Below are 21563 nucleotides of genomic sequence, written 5' to 3'. Positions count from 1 at the left end.
GTAAGATTAAGAAGGTGAATGTGCTTAAGAAAACAGAGTCGTTGAAGAACATTGCAACGTGCAATTTGTTATGGAAGGATTTTATCTGATAAACTGCTTAACACTGGAGGAGTTCTGCAACGGTTATATTGGATTTGATTGTGGACGTCAGAGGAGTACAAGATAGAACTGGTAGAAGGTGAAATGTTGTGGATCAAATTTCACAATGCAGAAGATCTGGAGGATGTGTTGGACAGAGAGCCCTGGTCAGTTAAAGATTAACCCAGGTTATTGTTTTTGTAAATCTGTATTTGGTAACTTGGAGAGTCGATCATCAAAATTGTTTTTTAAGACAAAAAAAAAGGAAAAAAGAAGGGAAAGCAAGGATGATGTCCAAGGTTCACCTCACGGTTTCTGGGAGGGATTTAACCCAGGTGTCAGATCCCAATGGTTTGCGCTAAAAAAAAATAAAAAGAAAAATTTCTTAGGATGGTGAACATTTGTTGTTGATAAAAAGAAGATTGAGGTTCATCCGAAGAAGACAAAACCGAGCCTGTAGTCAGACAAGGAGATTGTTCCCCAAATTACTGGTGAAATCCAAAGTGACAGTAAATGACAAGGAGTTTAGAATGCCCAAGTTAGAACAAGAGGGTGGGACACTAGCAGCTAAGATGTCTCAGCTAGGAAATCAAAGTTTGAAGAGAGTGAAAGCTAGGGCTCCAATTTAGGATTGTCTCAAAGATCAAATTCAAGCCAGTATCCAAGGGTTTGCGGGAGTTGACCCAAAAGAAAAGAGAATTCGTGATGTGGACAATAAGACAAGTTAAATGCAGTACCTTAAGTATACAGCAATAAGCACAAGAAATACCAAGCTGAAAACTACAAAATAAGTTGGATTTTTATGGGTTTCAAACCTGAACCTAAAGTGAAACTCCTACTGAAACAGTTCCGCTACAGTAACAATGGCAGCAAACTGGCCTCCCGCGCGGACACGCAGCGATAAAGGGATTGGAAGGTGCCAAAATGGGTCAACTCCTCAAAACCCAAGCTCCCAATGCTTGAAAACCCTAGTTGGGCTAAGCTACAGCTCAAATGAGAGAAAGAACCAAAAGACCCCTACAAAAACAGCCCCCTTCTCTTTTATAAGACTCACTAGCTTGCTGGACAAGCTAGTTAAAATATTTATACATAAGCCCCTAGAATGTTTCCCTCTCACCAACTACTCCTTAAGAACAATAACTTCAAATGAACCCCTAAAAGATTACTTTTGTTACAAAAAGACCCAATAGAAATGCACCCAACTGCCCCTGACCAAAAATCTGACTATAGAATGACGAAAATACCCCTGGTCCCAAACTGTCAATAAAGCTACCCAAAAACAACAATTTGGGATCATATTACAAGAAAAACATGCAAAACAGAATACATACACACATTTCTCTTTTTTCTTTTTTTTCTTGCCTCATCATTCCCACCAGGTTAAAAAGAGCTTGACCCCGTACTAGCAGCAATTTTAGCAGCCTTGCACATGTTTCCATCTAGCTTCACAAACTCCTCTTCACTAATCCAAAGTTCTCAATTGATGGTTTCCCTTTCCGCTTGACCAAGAACCTAAAATAGGCCCCATTTCGAGTGTTGGTGACTCAGACATCTTCTACACCCTCTACTTGTTCAAACTCATTAGAACTTTTGGCCCTTTGTGCTTGTCCTCACCCATCCTTTGTTGATGGTTCTAGGTCCCCATGGTTATCAAAGAGGTCTGCTATATTAAAATGGGTGAAATGGACAAATTAGTTGGTAGTTCAATTTCATATGCATTGTCACCAAACCGTCTCAACACTTGACATGGACCAATCTTTTTCTGCTTCAACCTATGGTAGGTCCCAACAAGAAACCTCTCAGGCTGCAAATAAACCATGACTAGATCACCCTCATGAAACTCTTTCATCCGACGATGCTTATCCTTAGCTTCTTTATACCTTTGGTTGCTTTCTTTCAACTTCTATCGTACATTTTCTTGAATCTCTCGAATGGATTCAGCTAAAGCTCTGGCATCATCACTCACTCGCCGCAACCCTGTTATAGGAGCTAGATCAACAATACTTTTAGGTGACCTACCATACACCACCTCAAAAGGAGTCTTCCCTGTAGATCTATTAATTGAACCATTGAAGGCAAATTCAGCTTGGGGTAGGATGAGATCCCATTGCTTTAAGTAGTCTCTAACTAGGCTCCTCAACAAGTTGCTTAGACTTCGGTTAACCACTTCAGTTTGTCCATCTGTTTGTGGGTGAAATGTGTTGTTGTACTATAGGGTAGTACCCATACGCTTCCATAAATTTCTCCAGAAGTGGCTAAGGAATCTTGTGTCACGATCTAATGTGATAGATCTTGGCAATCCATGCAACCGAACAACTGCTTTGAAAAACAAGTTAGCTACATGAGAAGCATTAGAAGTCTTTTGGCAACCAATAAAGTGGGTCATTTTAGAAAAACAATCAACCACAACAAAAATAGTCATTACCCCTAGCTGTTCTTGGCAACCCCAACACAAAATCCATAGTAATATCAGCCCACGGTGCTTATGGTATGGGTAAGGGAAGATACAAACCTGCATTTTGATGCTGCCCCTTAGATGTTTGGCACTTGTGACATTTATCAACATAATAGAACACATCCTTTTGTAGCCTTGGCTAAAAGTACCTTTTGCACCATTTCAAGTGTCTTCTTGCGACCAAAATTTCCCTTGCAATGCAAATCAGCAATGAGTAGTGCCCTCAAGGATCCTGATGGAATACATAACCTATTGCCCATGAATAAGTAACCATCATTCCACACAAACTTGACTTGAATATCCCTGTCACCTGCTGTATAGCTTCTACAAATAGGGCCAAAATAAGGGTCATCTTGGTATTGGCCTTTGATGGAGCTGAATCCCACAACATTAGTAGACATTGTTGACACCAAGTGAACTCTCCTACTAAGAGCATCAGCTACCCGGTTTTGTTGTCCAACCTTATGCTTCAAAACAAAATTATATTTTTGTAGAAAGTTAACCCATTTAGCATGTCTTCCCCTTATCTTCTTTTGGGAGTTAAGGTGTTTCAATGCTTCATGGTCTGAATACAACACAAACTCCCGTTGGATAAGATAATGCCTCTGTAAAATAAGAGTAAACAGAGGAAGAAGAAGAATTTGTTGTATTATTCATCAATCTCGTATGTATATATACAAGTTACAAATTCTATGTTATGAAAGAATATATTAGGAAAGAAGACTAATCAAATTCCTACAAATCAGTCCTACAATCAAGATAAATCATATCTCCCTAGTATTTACTCCCTATTTTAATTATACAGCCTGTAACATCATATCTCCCTAGTATTTACTTCCTATTTTAATTATACAGTCTGTAACATCTTCCTATTTTAATTATACAGTCTGTAACACTCCCCCTCAAGCTTGGAGCATAGATATTAATCATGCCTAGCTTGTTACAAAGATAATCAACCCTAACCCCATTAAGAGCCTTCGTGAAGACATCTTCCAGTTGTTCTGTTTTCACATAACCTGTGGAAATCAAACCTTGCTGAATCTTTTCACGAACGAAATGGCAATCAATCTCGATATGCTTAGTTCGTTCATGAAAAACAGGATTACATGCAATGTAAAGAGCAGCTTGGTTATCACACCACAACTTGGCTAGTACTGAAGTTTTAAGACCTACTTCAGTTAGAAGCTAATCTATCCACATTATTTCACACACAGATTTGGCCATAGCTCTATATTCTGATTCTACACTCAAATGTGAGACAACATTCTGCTTCTTGTTTTTCCATGAAACTAGATTCCCTCCAACAAATACACAATAACCTAAAGTAGACCTTCGATCTTCCTTGGATCCTGCCCAGTCAGCATCTGAAAAACATTCAATTCTAGTATGACCATGATTGCCATACAAAATTCCTCGCCCAGGTGCTCCTTTTAAGTAGCACAAAATTTGTTCAACAGCTATCCAATGATTAACTGTTGGAAAGGACATGTACTGACTCACCACACTAACTGAATACGCAATATCTGGACGAGTTACAGTAAGATAATTCAACTTTCCAACCAATCTTCTATATCTCTCAGGATCTTCAAATAATTCACCATCTTTTGTAAGCTGCAAGTTAGGAACCATTGGAGTGCTACATGGCTTAGCTCCCAACTTTCCCGTCTCAAACAACAAGTCAAGTACATATTTCATTTGAAATAAGAATATTCCCTTCTTGCTTCTTGTTACCTCAACACCCAAGAAGTATTTCAACATTCCCAAATCTTTGGTATGAAACTAAGTGTGGAGAAAGGATTTAAAGGATGAAATCCCTGTAGTATCACTCCCCATAATGACAATATCATCCACATACACAACTAACAAAATGATGCCGGCAACAGAGTGCTTGAAGAAAACAGAATGATCAGACTTACTTTTCTTCATACCAAAATTCTCGACTGCCTGACTAAACTTTCCAAACCAGGTGCGAGGACTCTGCTTCAACCCGTACAGAGACTTATGAAGATAGCAAACTTTCCCATACTCCCCCTGAGCAACAAAGCCAGGCGGTTGCTCCATATAAACTTCCTCTTGAAGATCCCCATGAAGAAAAGCATTCTTGATGTCTAACTGATGAAGGGGCCAATTATAAGTAGCTGCCATAGAAATAAACAACCTGACAGAAGTAAGTTTAGCAACAGGATAAAAGGTATCAGAATAATCCACTCCATAAGTCTGAGCATATCCTTTAGCAACAAGACGGGCTTTCAATCGGGCAATGGACCCATCAGGATTGACTTTAATTGTAAATACCCATTTACACCAAATAGCCTTCTTATTTGTAGGTAAATTTACCAAGGTCCAAGTACCATTGTCCTCTAAAGCATTCATCTCCTCAATCATAGCTGGATAAGTACACTTACGCTTACCTTTACGAAGAGCAATAGGAAGATCATCATTAGAGACTGGTTCTGATGACGAAGGAACATGATCAATTGAGATTGGATCTGCCGACGAAGGAGCTAGTGCAGGACATGGATCCAGAGGGGTTGGTCGCCGAGAATAAACCTGTACTGTAGGTGGCTTAGGCCTGGCAGGAGCAAATTCAATTGGATGTGAACCAGATGATGTGACAGTATAGATTAACAAATCATCATCCTCCCCCTGACTTGAATGAGTAGATGGAAAGAAAGGTGTATCTTCTAGGAAATTAACGCCACCTGACACAAGATATCTGTGAAGAGTAGGACAATAACATCTATACCCTTTTTGAACACGAGAATACCCAAGAAAAACACACTTCAAAGATTTTGGATCTAGTTTGGTAACCTGAGGACGAACATCCCGAACAAAGCATTTACACCCAAATACCCTAGGCTCAATAGGAAATAGTGTTTTATTTGGAAACAGAACATGATAAGGAGTCTTACCTTGAAGGACAGATGAAGATATACGGTTAATAAAAAAACATGCTGTGGAAACTACATCAGCCCATAAAGGTTTAGAAACCTTCATTTGAAATAACAAAGCTCTTGCAGTTTCAAGGTGTCTATTTTTCCGTTCAGCAACCCCATTTTGAGATGGTGTATCTACACAAGAAGTTTGATGAAGAATGCCATGCTGAAGCATGTAAGTTTGAAAGGATTCTGACAAGTACTCCTTAGCATTATCACTTCTCAATATTTGTACAAAAACATTAAATTGAGTTTTAACTTCAGCACAGAAAGCAGAAAAATGAGAAAACACCTCAGAACGATTTTTCATTAAATATAACCATGTCATACGAGAGTAATCATCAACAAAAGTAACAAAATACTTAAACCCAGTTTTGGACTCAACTGGACACGGACCCCAAACATCTGAATGGACTAATTCAAAAGGAGCACTAGCTCGTTTATTGACTCTAGGACTCGAACTAAGATAATGGTGTTTAGCAAACTGACAAGACTCACAATTTAATGACGACAAACTCTTAAATTAAAGACAAATTTGCTTTAACACATGGAGAGAGGGGTGGCCCAACCGACTGTTAGATAGTTTTGTATGCCCTTAGCTTCAATCAAGATGATGTACTTTATGAGTTTATTATAAATGAATAAAAGTGCATATTTGATTCATGTTCCCTTGGTATGTTTCTGTGTAATACCCTTAAACTTGACACTTAATGAGACTCGTGTTAGTTTAGAATATTCATATCCAGTGGGTCGGTTTGGAGAGACCTATCCTGACAAGGCTGACACTGTGGTGCCACCAAGTCGGTTGGGGTGGCCTGTCTCAGCCGCCAGGGTGAGACCCTAGGCACATACAGTGTAGGATTAATTGAATCTTTGAACTAGACCAGATTTCAAGTATTGCGTTGGACCTTGGAGATTGATGGGCAAAACTGGAAAGTTACACCCGACCCCTAGACTCGATTATGATACTGCAATGGGTGTCGGATTAGGCTGTCTTTAATGTACCAATCAGTGAGATCCTTAGCGGGGGTCAAAACCTAGGTATGTTGGGACAGTCTAAAAATTCATCTGAGTGAGTGATCATAGTGACAGGATCAGCCCCTTTGTCGGACAAAGATAATGATCGGGGATGCACTCTCACTGATGGAAACCAAGACTGTCAGCAGTCGATTTCAATCGTTGAGATTTGTTTTGCAAAATATATTCTATATGAGAGTATATATATATTATGGTTTCGAAATGATTTGCAAAAGGTTTTAATTCCCGGGATCCACATAAGCAGGGAGTGCAACACTGTTCCTTACAGCCGAGGGAGAGGTCCTCTCTTGTCGGGCAGTGTATGATCATTATGGGCTGAGAGGTTAAGTGTACGACCATTGAGGATAATGCCTGATGGGCTAATCTTGCATCTGCCCACAGTCCCTGGGTGTTACATGGTGGCTTGGCCCAGGGACCACTTAGGGCAAGTGTTGGGCCCATAGAGCCCATGAGATGGGTTTCAGGGGGTACACTGTCCTTAACAGTGTATTCGGCTAAGCCTTGTAGCAGAGGCTGGGCCGAACCCATGTGGCTGATGTGTAGATCAATGTTTGGGTCCCACGCCATACAAGGAAGCCCAACTGGGCAATAGTTTGGAAGGCTAAATGAATACATAACCTTAAATGGGCCTTCAGCCCATTTCAAACTGTGCTAATTTGATTAGTCACTTAAAGGGGTGAATTCTTAGATGGATTAGCTGATAGGATTGGGCCCAAACCCTATCCACTTAGAAAGTCCAAGATCTAAATAAGATTTAGATCTGGAAGCCTCCTAATTAGATTAGGAGATGGCTGATCTGATCTGCAGATAAGATAAGGGTTTATCCTTATCACCTAAAGAGAAGGCTGGTCCAAATAAGATTTGGATAAGCAGCTCCTAATAGGATTGGGAGCTGATCTTTTAGGTTAACAAAAGAGGAAGGGGGCGGTAGCCTTTTGACATGCAATCCACATTCTTGTCTTCAAAGCTAAAATCACAAGAAGAGGGAATTCTGCACCCTACGAATACTCTCTTGCCGCCTCCTTCCTGCGGCTGCCACCTCCAGCAGTTCGATCTCTAGTTCTTAGGAGAAATCAAGATTTGATCTTGATACCAATCTTTTAGAGAAAAGATTGGTTGGAGCTGTATTCACAAGCCATCCAGTTGATTCTTGCGAAGGGTCAAATTCTTTTGGAAGAACACTACTGATTCTGCTCCACCCTGCACTATGCCATTTTCAGTGGGAGCAGATTTTGGATCCTTCATTGGGTGTGAACACCTCCATTGGGAGATATTGTTTCTCCGTATCAGGTATAATCCCTCCCTACTCCTTTTGGTTCAGATCTGGTTCAGTTTATGGTTCAAGAATGATCATTGAAAATATGATTTTCTAAATAGGGAATGCGACTCTCAATTGAAGGGAGAGAAAAATTTTTGAAATTCGCCCCCTTATTCCACAATCTTTGGGCGTCCATGTGATGGATATCATATCCCTTCACCGACAATGTGCTTCAAAAGGGGTTACAACTCTAGAACAGGCTATGGATCTTGGAACTTGTGTATCAAGGATGTAGAGACCTCCAGACTCATGTCCCTTACCAATAATCTTCTTCGTCGTAAGATCCTGAAATAAACAATAATCAAGAAAAAATGAGACACAGCAATTAAGGGTACGAATGAGTTTGCTAACAGAAATTAAATTAAATGATAACTGAGGTAAACTAAGAACAGATGACAAAGGAAGTGATGGTGTTGGACTAATTGTGCCAAACCCAATAACACAAGATGTTGACCCATCTGCTAAAGTAACAGGAGAGGTAGATTTATGTGACTAAAAGGTAGAAAACATACTTGAATTACCTGTCATATGATCTGTAGCTCCAGAATCAATAACCCATTTTGAAGAGGAAAGAAGACATGTATTGGGTTTTCCAGACTCGACGATGGCAGTAATAGGAGTAGATTGAGGTTTCAATGATTCTTGGTACTGAGCAAATTTGGCATATTCATTTGCAGATATCATAACAGACTTCTCAGAAGTATCCGTGGTGGATGCAATATGGGTTGACTGAGTTTTCTTATTCTACAACTCCCTGCAATCCCGCTTCATATGTCCTGGCTTATGACAGTAATGACACACTATCTCTCCTAACTCTTGTCCACGAGTATTAGTATTCCTGTCATAGTTACTTGACCTACCACTACCACTCCTGTATTGTTGTCTCCCTAATTCAGATGTATTATTGCGGCTGACAAGGGCACTACTAGGCTGAACAGGTGGAGAACATTTTGTACGAAGGACCCTACTGAAAGCATCTTGTAGAGAAGAGATCTCTGAACTGGAAAGAATCTGAGATTTAGCAGTCTCAAATTCAGAAGGTAGGCCAGCTAAAAAACTCATAACAGCCATCTTTTCTCGTTGAGCTTGTTGAACAATCACATCAGTACTAAACGGAAGCAACATATTAAGTTCTTCATATGTTTTCTTGAAATCCATGAAATAACTTGTAAGAGATCTATCGCCTTTGTCCGCCCTGTAAAAGGCTTTGCACACATCATAAATGCAGGAAATATTCCCCTTTTCGGAGTACAAGAACTCTAGAGAGTTCATTAATTCCTTAACAAATCCACAGTGAGTGACTAAACCAACCACCTCACTTTCAATGGAGTTGCGTATCTGCAAGAACAAATGGGAATCCTCCCTCAACCAAGACTTTCTCGAGTCATCATTAGGAGGGTCATCAGTCAAATGGTTATCCATAGCAATACTCATCAAATATAGTTGAACAGTTTTACTCCAATCCAGATAATTAGAGCCATTAAGCTTATGCTCAGTTATTTTTGACATCACTGGAACAACATCCGACATAACTATTGATTTCTTGTCTGTCATAATCTCAAAATTCAAATAAACAGAATATTTTGAACACCAAAAATCAACAGAGCACACCTGTTGAAAACACCGGAATGGATATGCACGTAACGAAGCACAAATATGTGCTATACAGGACGAGGCGAGCTAAAAGACAACGACCGAAAAAATTTTCTGGCGACAGATGCGCCTCCACGTGCCGGCGCGTGTGACTGGCAGAATCTTCAGGCGGTGCGTGAGACACACGCACAGGGCTGCTGACTGCCGGACTTTGCAGAGACTAGATGCTCTGACTGCTCCAAGGAGGTGACCCGAAACATCCAGAAATTTTCCTCTACCTACTGTTTACTTAAAAAAAAAAAAAAAAACAAACAAACAAACAAAAGGGCAGGCAGAGACTAGATGCTCTGATACCATGTAAAATAAGAGTAAACAGAGGAAGAAGAAGAATTTGTTGTATTATTCATCAATCTCGTATGTATATATACAAGTTACAAATTCTATGTTAGGAAAGAATATATTAGGAAAGATGACTAATCAAATTCCTACAAATCACTCCTACAATCAAGGTAAATCATATCTCCCTAATATTTACTTCCTATTTTAATTATACAGTCAGTAACATCATATCTCCCTAGTATTTACTTCCTATTTTAATTATACAGTCTGTAACATCTTCCTATTTTAATTATACAGTCTGTAACAGCCTTCAAAACTTCAACACTTGCACAATGGCATAAAACTCAACATCATAAGTGGAATACCTCCTTCTAGCATCATTGAGTTTCTCACTAAAGTAAGCAACTGGACGGCCTTCTTGGCTAAGTACAGATCCAATCCCAACATGCGATGCATCACATTCAACTTCAAAGAGCTTGTTAAAATCAGGTAAAGCCAATACCGGAGCCTTCGTCATCCTCATCTTTAGCTCTTGGAAGTTTTTCTCAACTACGGGAGTCCAAGTAAACTCACCTCCTTTCAAGCATTCAGTAATGGGTGCCAACTGATCTGTCATAAAATTACACTTCTTCAAATTTATATATAGCTGATTTTGTTTCAAGACTTCTAGGATTGCTCTCAAGTGTTTTAAGTGGCTGTCATGATCTTTGCTGTGGATGAGTATGCCATCAGAATAAACTACCACAAACTTCCCCATGAACGGCCTTAAAACTTGGCCCATGAACCTCATAAAGGTGCTAGGAGCATTAGACAACCCAAATGGCATAACCAGCCATTCATAAAGACCTTCCTTAGTCTTGAATGCAATCTTCCACTCATCCCCCTCTCGGATATGAATTTGATGGTATCCACTCTTTAGATCTATCTTTGAAAAGACTTGTGATCCAACTAATGTGTCTAACATGTCATCAAGGCGAGGTATGGGAAACCTATATTTAACTGTAATCTTGTTAATGGCACGACTGCCAACACACATATGTCACCATCTTTCTTTGATGTGAGCAAAGCTGGAATAGCACATGGGCTTAAGCTCTCACGGATCAGCCCCTTCTTCAACAACTCTGTTACTTGTCTTTGGAGCTCCCCATGCTCCTTAGGGCTCATTCTATAGTGGGGTAGGTTAGGCAAGGCTGCTCCCAACATTAAATCTATATGATGTTGTACATCTCTTAGGGGAGGAAGGTCATTGGGTAATTCTTCAAGCATCACATCAGCATACTCATGAAGTAGCTCCTTCACCAACTCTAGAACAGGTGTTTCCTTGCTAACTTCTTTTGTAACCAAAACGTAAACAACATCCAAATTCCCATCTTCTTGATCCAATTTATTTGAGGTGAAGAGTGTAGTGGTTGGCTTTGTTTCCTTCTTTGGAAATGAATCAAGTTGCATTGGTTTAAGAGTTATCTTCTCATTGCCTTTCACAAAGCTATATGTGTTCTTGTCCCCATAATGAATGGTCTTACGGTCATATTGCCATGGGCGACCCAAGAGAACATGGCATGCACCCATTGGGACAACATCACACCATACCGATTCTTCAAATGTATTACCAATAGAAAAAGTAACTAGGCATTTAGAAGAAACTCTTACCTCATTTCCTTTGTTGAACCACAAAATACAATATGGTCGGGGGTGTTGAACAATCTTGAGCTGTAATTTATCCACCATCTCTTGAGAAACAAGATTCTCACTGCTCCCACTATGAATAATCAGGTTACACAACTTCCCGCAAGCTATACAACATGTTCTAAAGATATTCTTTCTCAACCAATCCCCTGGTAGTGGCTCTTGAGGTGCAACCATAGAGTGCCATATCACTAGAGTTTCACCTTCAATATCTCCATCCAAGTTTTCTTCCTCTAAAGCATTAGCTTCAATAGTTTCAGCCACTTGCCCATCCTCAACATGGCCTATATCATCTTGTTGTTCATCAGTGACTTCATTAACCAGATGTCTTTGACCTTTAATCCTTCTCTTAGGATGTCCCAACTCCATACACCTAAAACATCTAATAGTAGGCCGCTGCCCTTGACTGTTCTTTGTTGCATTTGAAGTCCCTTGGATTGTAGGGCGTGTTTGGTTGATCACACAACCCCTACCAGCCCCAACACTTCGACCTACCGATGGAAATGTACCTTGGACAGCACTCAGCCTCCGCCCTGAGCTCCGACTCAATTGAGCTTTAACCTTTAGAGCTAGCTGATATGCATCCTTTATTTGATACAGGCAATGTAGGCCGACTAGATCTTGTATTGGCAACCTCAAACCATTGATATATCTACTAACTTTTTGTTGTTCAGTTTCTGACATATTACTCCAAAGAGTTAATCTATTAAACTCTTTTGTGTACTCCTTCACACTCTTTTCCCGTTGCCTTAAATTCTGCACCCTTTGGTAAAGAGTTTGCTCATAGTCTGGTGGCAAAAATTGGGATTTCAACTTCTCTTTCATTCCTCCCCAGGAATTAACCTTTCTTTTCCCCTTCCTTTCTCTGTCCCTTCGGTAATTTTTCCACCAATCTAAGGCTATCCCACGCATCTTTTCTGTTACAAGCTTCACCTTTCTTTCTTCATTCATTTCTCTTCAATCAAAATAATTTTCAATGCTGTCCAACCAGTCTAGAAGCTCTTCAAGTTCCAACTCACCATCAAACTCGGAAATATGAAGTTGAACACAATGACCTTGATGGGATTGTAAAACTTGCACTATTCGGTCTTCCCATCGTTGGTTATTATTCCTTCCATGCTGATCACATTCAGGTTGCTCAATGTCTTAACTTGATTCTTCACTAATAATGTCAATGAGTTGTTCATCAACTCTAGGAGCTTGTCTTGTTCTTCCTAGCCCCAAATCATTTGCTATGTCACCATCCCTAGCAGCATTTTGAGCTACAAGTTGAGCAACATGTTCAATCTGTTCTTGCAGTCCTCTTATAGCCTCTTGGAAAACCTCTATAGTGACATGTTCTGGTCTTCTACCACCCCTACCATGTCCACCCCTTGCAGCCATGATAATATAGAAAACACAAGAAGGAGATTGAAGCAAACCCAAGGAAAGAACTTGCTCTAATACCACTTGATGTGGACAGTAAGACAAGTTACATGCAGTACCTCAAGTATACAACAATAAGCACAAGAAACACCAAGCTGAAAACAACAAAATAAGTTGAATTTTTATGGGTTTCAGACCTGAACTTGAAGTAAAACTCCTCCTGGAACAGTTCCGCTACAGTAACAATGACAGCAAGCTGGCCTCCCGCACAGACACACAGCGATGAAGGGATTGAAAGGTGCCAAAATGGGTCAACTCCTCAAAACCCAAGCTCCCAATGCTTGAAAACCCTAGCTAGGGCTGAGCTACAGCTCAAACAAGAGAAATAACCAAAAGACCCCTACAAAAACAGCCCCTTTCTGTTTTATAAGACTCACTGGCTTGCTGGACAAGTTAGTTAAAATATTTACACATAAGCCCCTAGAATGTTTCCCTCTCACCAACAACTCCTTAAGAACAATACTAACTTCAAATGAATCCCTAAAAGATTACTTTTGTTACAAAAAGAACCAAGAGACCAAATATTTTAACTAACTGCCCCTGACCAAAAATCTGACTTTAAGAATGACGAAAATACCCCTGGTCCCAAACTGTCAACAAAGCTACCCAAAACAACAATTTGGGATCCTACTACAAGAAAAACATGCAAAACAGAATACATACACACATTTCTCTTTTTTTTCTTGCCTCATCAATCCGAATATCATTTTTTTCAATGAAACAAAGTGCTCCTTGGTTAATTGCCAAAAGAAGATGAATAATCTAATTCAGTGGAATTGTTGGGGTGTTGATCCCATTGGAATAGTGGGTATGGCACTCTTCTGGGAAAAAGAGATAGGTCTCAAAATAGAAATTGCAAACAAAAATGTAATTCATACCAGAATTACAGGAAAAGATGGTCTAGTTTGGTGGTGCTCTTTCATTTATGGAGAATCTGAGAAGAAAAATAAAGACCTAATTTCTATGAGAAATTTTCCAAAATTGTGGATCAATCCTTTGGCCCTTGGTGTTGTGTGGGTGACCTCAATATGGCTTTCCATTTTGATGAAAAAGAAGGGGGGAAGAGGTACAAATGGAGTTACATTAGACAGACAATAAACCTTCTTAGATAGTGGAAATTAATAGAAATACCTTTCTATGGCACTAAGCACACTTAGAATAATAGAAGGGATGGCAAGGATAATATAAAAGTCAAGCTAGATAGGGGTCACTTGAAAAAGTGAACAATCCTTTTATTTATCTTGGAACTTTCCCTTTGATAGACAGAAGGAAGTGTCAATTGTTCAATCACACTAACGAAAGAGTGGCCTCAAAAACTATAGGATGGAAGGACTCTCTTCTCTCTCAAGCAAGAAAGGAGATCATGATAAAATCTGTGCTCACTGCCATCCCCTCCTACTGCATGTCCAGTTTTCTGCTGCCCAAGAAAGTTTGTGAGGACATTTCCAAATTACAAAGGAATGAAGGCTAAAGGTAATGAAGGCTAAATATTATGACTCTTACAGTCTGTGGACAAAGGTAATGAAGGCTAAATATTTTCCGAACACTCATTTTCTTAGTGCTAACAAGAGGACTTCTCGGTCTTGGGGTTGGACTGGTATTCTGAAAGGGAGAGATATGTTAAGAAAAGGGTTTAATCTGGAAAGTTGAAATGGGAACCCGATCAAAATTTGGTCAGACCCTTGGATTCCAGATATGGATCATTTAAGACCAGTGGGACCAGCCCAAGGATAAGTCAAAATCAAAATGTTGTTGATCTTATAGACAGTCATACCAGAACCTGGAATCCCCAGGTGATCAAGGGCCTTTTTTTTAGATGAAGTGGCTGATAAGATCCTAAAAATCAAACTTCCTTTGAATTCATGGGATGACAAACCAATTTGGACTGGTTTTGTTTCAGGACAGTTCTCGGTCAAGTCAGCTTATTTTATTGCCACTATGGATTTGAGTGACTCAAGCCCGTTAAGAAACAACTCTGTGGAGGAGAAATCCTTCTAGAAGAAGCTCTGGCATATCCCCGTTGAACCAAAAATAAAAAATTTCTTGTGGAAATGCTGTAGAAGTGGCATTGCAGTGAATGAGAACTTGTTTAAAAAGAAAATAATTCCTTCTCCCTTGTGTAGCAGATGTGAAAGAGAGAATGAATCAGTAATGCATACTCTCTTTCACTGTGAAAAGAGTAGATGCATTTGGTTTGAGACAGGTCTGGGTCTTATTGTGGATCTTGTGGACAGGTCTGTCCCTTTTGCAGATTGGTTTTCTCAAACTCTGAAAATTCTTTATGTTGGAAATTTGGATGCTGTTGTAAAAATTTCAATAGGACTATGGGAGATTTGGAAAGATAGGAACAGGTGTGTCTTTGAAAGTTGCTCTACTAACCCATCAGAAGTTCTCAATACCATCAACAGGTCGACAGCAGAGATATCTCTGTTCTTGCAGCTGAGATTGGGAAACTCTTCAGCTGAGGGGATCTGAGACCCTCCCTTTTTTGCTGGTGCCCACCGCTAGATGGTTTTGTGAAGATTAATGTGGATGCAGGTTTCAGGGCTCCAAATAAAGCATCGTTTGGTCCTATTGCAGGGGATACTTCAGGTTTATGTAAATGGGCGGCTTGTGGCCCTCTTGTGGCTGATTCTCCCTTAACGGCAGAAGCTTTAGCTCTATTAGAAGCTGTTAAAGCTGCAAAGAGAAGTGGTTTACAGGGCTTTTTTGTAGAATCAGACTGTCAGTCCTTGATCTCATATCTAAACAGCTCTGATTATTTTTGCCCTTTTGATCTGGCTTACCTGAAGGAAGATCTTCTTAGTCTCTAAAGGCTTAGAAATCAAGTTTCTTTGGTGCCCCCACAGTGCAAATGTTGCAGCTCACGAGTTAGCCAAGATTTGCTTTTCTTCTTCCCTAAATTTGGATGGAGTGTTTCCAGACTGGCTTTCTTCTTTGATCTGAGTTGGTTTTTTAGATAGTTATCTGCTTTTTTCTCTGTTTATTTAGTTCGTAGTCTTGTTAGTTTCTTGCTTCTTGTTGGTGCTGTTCTGTTGTATGCCTTTGGGCTCTGTTCTGTGTTGGAATGAATCTTTTCTTAACCCAAAAAAAAAAAATTGAAAGCATAGAGCAAAGCGGTGGAAATATGGACTTCTTATTTCCAAACTAAGAAAGCAATTGCCCACATTCACCATGTCTGTAAAGGCAATAGAATGTCTTAATGTCTGATAGGGCTAGAAAGCAGAAATATACTGATAGAAGACAAATAAACTTATCAACATGAACTAAGGAAGCATAAATTTTATTGAAATCTACACAAATTAGAAATAACGGAAACTAGGTTTTTTTTTTTTTGTAACTAACAGAAACTAGTATATACCAGCCTATGTTATTGTTAACACTGTAGCTGTTCATTAGAAGGGCCCTCTTGTCATTCTTTAAATACAAAAGTAGTAAAGCGATATTCTAGAAATACATATTTTGATATTCTAGGCATATATTGATAGAGACACTTCCAACAAAATTTTGATTTAAACTTACTCTAGATGTCCTAATTAATAAATAAAACCACAATAAATCGCCCTAAAACGTATGACAAGATAAAACTTCCCTTTGCACAGATTTTGTATTAAAACTGCAAATATGCATCTATAATACATAAGATTCAGCAACAAAAGTAGGACAAAAGACTACAAGCCATGGATAGACATATTACACACAGAACAAAGTCCTACCTGTGAACTTAATAGTTGGATCTTCAAAGATACAATCTTCAGCATAGATTGCAGAAGTGAAATCCCCTGTTTCAAATGATAATTGTGTTAATTGCTCTTAGCATTCAGCATGATGACATTAAGAAGAAGTTCAAGAAATCACTTAAATCTAGTCCAATTCTCTTAGCAACATATTTCCCACAAGTTAATTAGGGGAAAAACCAGCTACGATATGTTTTTTCCCAAAAAAACACATAGATCTTGCCACCTCATCTGATATGTGAAAATAAAGGCCAATATAATATTTTATTTTGCTGCATTGTCTACACATAAGTTGCATTCCTTATAGAAGTGTTAAAAAAATTCTAAAATCCATATGAAATTAATGCTCATCCCCAAAAAACTCCTGTCATTGCTTGAAAGCACAGTCAACTGGCAACTGATAATATGTCTATCATATTATCTACAGAGAAGGAGCCATTGCTTCGTGTAATGGCAAAACCTCCGTCTGACAAGGGCTGACAAGTGTGAAAAAGCATGTTAATGAGTGATCACTTTTTGCAAAAAGAACGCCAAAGTTTATGCCCGTATCCAGTTCATCCTTCCCAAGACAGCGGACCAACATAGGGTAATGGCTTTTAGGGAGAACAAGTTCATTCTGAGTGGAAGAAATGTGGTAAAAATTTATAGAGATGCTTTGGTTTTTTTTTTTTGTTCATCTGTTGTAAGATGGATGAATTTTGTAGGCATGGAGTATGTAAGTTTTCCAGGGTGGCTGGGTTTCTCTTTAGTGTGACTAGATGTTGCTTGAAAAGGAAAGAAGAGGGGGTCTTGGTATTGGCAATGTGAAGATGAAAAATTTGTCCCTCTTGAGTAACTGGCTTTCATGTTTTCTACTGAAAGTGAGCTACATGAGACGCTGCTAAGGAGAAGTTGAGAATGAAGGGAAGACTGAGATCATCAAGGAGTAGAGGAGGAGGGTGGAGAGCTTATAGGGGTAATAGGCGTTGGGGATCGGAAGCATGGTATGATAAACTAATGGCTTCCGCCAAGGTGAGAGAAAATTATACCTTTAGTAACGCGGCTTGGCCGGGATTTGGAGAGACTGTGGTACGAAAAGGAGGAAGATACTTCTTGGAAGTAGAAGAGCGAGGAGTGGAAGAAAGGAAAGAATTCCTTAAGGGTTGTTTGGTGGGGAGATTTGAAAGTTTGGTGGGCTTAGAGGATATTGAGAATTGGGTGCGTCAGACATGGACCTTAGTGAAAGAGTTCGAGTGAAGAAATTGATCCAAGGCCTATTCTTGTTCATCCTTCCATCTAACTGGGAAGAGGCCAGGATTCCGAATCAAGGTCCCTGGAAAAAGGAAGAAATTTCCCTCCTTCTGGATTGGTGGGGAGCAAGCGCCAGTTGTTTTTTTCCCAGAAACGGTGGACGAAGAGGACCGGCCGAAGGAAATATAGGTGCGGGTGTATGGCCTACCGCTGATGTTGTGGTGCCCAAGTGTTATGAAGGCCATAGGGGATTTATATGGAGGTTTTATTGAAACTGATGATACGTTGGAGGAACTTCGAACCTGTGAATGGGTCCGAATCAAAGTTGAAAAAGGGGGAAACATACCGGAGGTAGTGGAGATGGCGGTGGGGGATGTGGTGTTCAAGATAGGGATTTGGCAAGATATAAGACCCTCTGTTAGCCTGTGAAGGAAGATGGAGAGTTGTGTGAATCAGGAAGCAGAGAGTGATGTCGGAGATCCAGAAATGTCAAAAATTAAAAAACCAGCTAACAGGGTCTCCAAGAATGGAATGTGGCCATAGGAAAGGAAGAGAGACTTGCAGGGAATCAGATCAGATACGACTCATAAGGTTCACCAACAACAAACTCAGTTGGAACACACATGCCAAGACCCGCAACAATCTCCAGACATTCATGTGGCTTCCAACAAGGAACGGGTGCCTCAAAAACAACAATCCTTTAATGTTCTGAATCTGGGGATTGACGAAGGTGACTCAAGGTTGGCTTTGAAGAATCTTATTAAAGATTTCTTAATAGAGTTAGGTGTGGGACCTAACCAGGGTCCAAATGTCATTAAAACACCTTCTCCAAGGAAAACCTTCCCAGAAGGTGAGGCTAAAAGCTTATCCGATCGAGGCTCCATTTATGTCCAAAATTCTCAAAAGTTGGGCAAGCAGATCGGGACTCCTAACCCAAGCCTGGGTGTGTCGTGTCAAATGGCAAGCATGTCGCATGAGGTGGGCCTCGAAGGAAAAAAAGGATGGGTTGTACATTTTGGATGGACTGAACTGGGTTACTCAACCCAAGACTATGCCAGACGAACCAGCGGTTCTTAAGGAGACAAGAAGTCCTTTGGGCCTTCATTCGATCCAGGATCATCGAAGCATGGAATCAAGAGAAGAAACTTCAGGTAGCAGTTTACAGGTTCAGTGACAAGAAAGGAATAACGAAGAATCTCAGGGGATGCCAAAAGGAAAGGAGATCGTTTTGGAGTTGATGTTAATGCCTAGGACATCGACACCTAAAGCAAGAAGGGGCAAAACAAAGTTGGAGGGTTGCATAGGGGGAGGGGAGAGCCCGTTGAAACATTCGGAAAAGGATTCAAGATTTGTGCCAAAGGGAATAGAAGGAGAGCGATCAAAGGAGAGGGAGAGAAGTGAGCAAAGAGAGGTGAGTGTTTCTACAGAGGAAAAAAATAAACAGACGACTAGAGTCTTCTTCTATCTGAATTTCGAAGTTATTAGATTTGGGTAAGTTCTTGGGTGTCTAGATAGAAGGCCTGGAACTCGAAACCATAGAGTTCCTAGAGGGGATAGAAAATAGGATTTTAAAAGAAAAAGGGAAAAAAATGCAAAAACAGGAGGGCAGGAAAAGAAGAGTAAGGCGACTCATTGTCTCTCATGGGGGTTGGTTGAAGGAGGAGATTAAGGGGGAGGAAGAGGAAAGGAGGGGAGGAGGCAGTAAGAGTTCTTTTTTTTGTTCTAAAATTAAATGGATTGTAATTTTCTTTCATGGAATGTGAGAGGGTTATGGTCGGGAAAAAAGAAGGTGGTGGTGAATGAGGCCCTGAAAAGATGGAAAGCAGGGGTGGTGCTTATTCAAGAATCAAAATTTGAAAGACTTAGTGCGCAAATTGTTCGAAATGTATGGGGGGAGGGGCAGGTGAGATGGGTGGGTAAGCCTGCAATGGGAAGTGCTGGAGTAATTCTTACAATGTGGGATCCCCTCAAGTTTACGAAGATCTCTCATAAAGTGGGAGAATTCTCAGTTACAGTAATCCTGGAATTGAAAGGGGTGTTTGCTGCCAAGTTACGAACCTCCACGGCCCTAACACTGATAGGGAAAGACATATTTTCTGGGAGGAGATGGTTGAGATGAGGGGTAATTTAACACTGCCATGGATAATTGGGGGTGATTTCAATGTAACCATATGTGCTGAAGAAAAAAAAGGAAGTCAACATAGAACGAGAGCAATGAAGGACTTTTCAGATTTTATAAACAGGTTTGAGCTTATTGATTTACCTCTTTTAGGTGCAAAGTATACTTGGTCTGATGATCAGGAAGACCCAATCCTGGTGAAGCTGGATAGGTTCTTGGTTTCAGCTGATTGGGAAGATAGTTTTCCAAGCATTAAACCAGAAGCTCTACTGCGTCCAATTTCAGATCATTGCCCTATTCAATTGGTCATGGGTAGACAAATCAAGATACCTGCACCATTTAGACTTGACAATAGCTGGATTGAAGAGGAGGAGCTGAAGACTCTAATTGCAGAAAAATGGGATGATATCCAGGTGGAAGGCATGAGTTCTTATGTGCTGGCAAAGAAATTGGGGGCAATCAAGTCTGTCATAAGAAACTGGAAGAAAGGTAAAGCTTCTTCAACCAAGCAAAAGAAGTTGGATTGCCTGGAGCTGATTAAGGAACTGGACAGATTAGAAGAACAGAGACAACTGTCTGAAGAGGAGAGAAGAAATAGAGAGGAGGCAAGGATCATCTTTGATAAACTAGCATACAAAGATGAAATTAGTTGGCATCAGAAGGCAAAAGTGAAGCGGTTGAAGGCAGGAGATAAGAACTCCAAATTTTTTCATAAGATGGCAAATGCACGCTTCAGAATTAATAATATTGACAGGCTGGAATGTGATGATAGGATCGGGGAGCAACCAACTGAGATTCAGGCCATTGCTACAAACTTCTATAAATCTCTGTTCTTGGAGCAGTGGAAGAACCGCCCTCTGCCTGAAGGTGTGCATTTTAAATCTTTAAGTGAATCACAAAAGGATGATCTGATTAAACCTTTCTCAGAAGAAGAAATTTGGGCGGCAGTTCAGAAAATGGAGTTGGATAAATCTCCGAGCCCTGATGGCTTAACAAATCTATTCTATAAGAAGTGCTACACTGTTATCAAAAAGGATATTCTGAAGGCATTTCCAGATTTTCATGCTTCTGCCTCTTTGGTTAGAAGCTTGAATGCCACATTCATTACCTTAATCCCAAAGGTGGAAGGAGCAACAAATATCAAAGATTTTAGGCCAATAAGCCTGCTGAATAGCTTTTACAAACTCCTTGCAAAAGTGTTGGCCAAGAGATTAAAGTCTAAAGAAGCAATTAGGAAGTGTAATAACAGATAACCAATGTGCTTTTATTGGAGGAAGACAAATCTTGGACAGTGCTCTTATTGCTAATGAAGTGATCGACTCAACGATAAGGTTGGAAAAACCAGGAATCCTAGTGGACCTTGAAAAAGCCTATGATCATGTTAACTGGAGATGCCTAAATTTTATTTTGGAAACGATGAACTTCAGTCAGAAATGGAGAAATTGGATGAAGGTATGTTTCTCATCACCAAAATTTTCGGTTATAATTAATGGAAACTCTTCTGGCTTCTGTAAGAGTTCCAGAGGCATCCGCCAAGGAGACCCCCTGTCTCCTCTACTCTTCCTATGTGTAATGGAGGTTCTGACCCAATTCATCAATCAGGCAGGAC

The 21563-nt window shown here is 40.1% G+C and overlaps 1 protein-coding gene across 1 annotated transcript in view; it reads right to left on the bottom strand.

Annotated features, from left to right (window-relative positions):
* Positions 1-21563, bottom strand: part of LOC148861889 (adenine phosphoribosyltransferase-like protein, putative (DUF2358)) — a 32645-nt gene that overhangs the window by 7909 nt on the left and 3173 nt on the right. Inside the window, exon 4 of the mRNA XM_088983710.1 lies at positions 16585-16650. Coding sequence (XP_088839836.1) covers positions 16585-16650 — 66 coding nt within the window. The remainder of the gene's footprint in view (positions 1-16584; positions 16651-21563) is intronic.

Source organism: Nelumbo lutea, chromosome 4 (assembly GCF_056320005.1).
Source record: "Nelumbo lutea isolate HS-2025 chromosome 4, American lotus-T2T, whole genome shotgun sequence".
Classification (NCBI taxonomy): Eukaryota; Viridiplantae; Streptophyta; class Magnoliopsida; order Proteales; family Nelumbonaceae; genus Nelumbo; species Nelumbo lutea.
The sequence above is the reverse complement of the archived record's forward strand: the minus strand, read 5'-3'. Positions and strand labels throughout refer to the sequence as shown.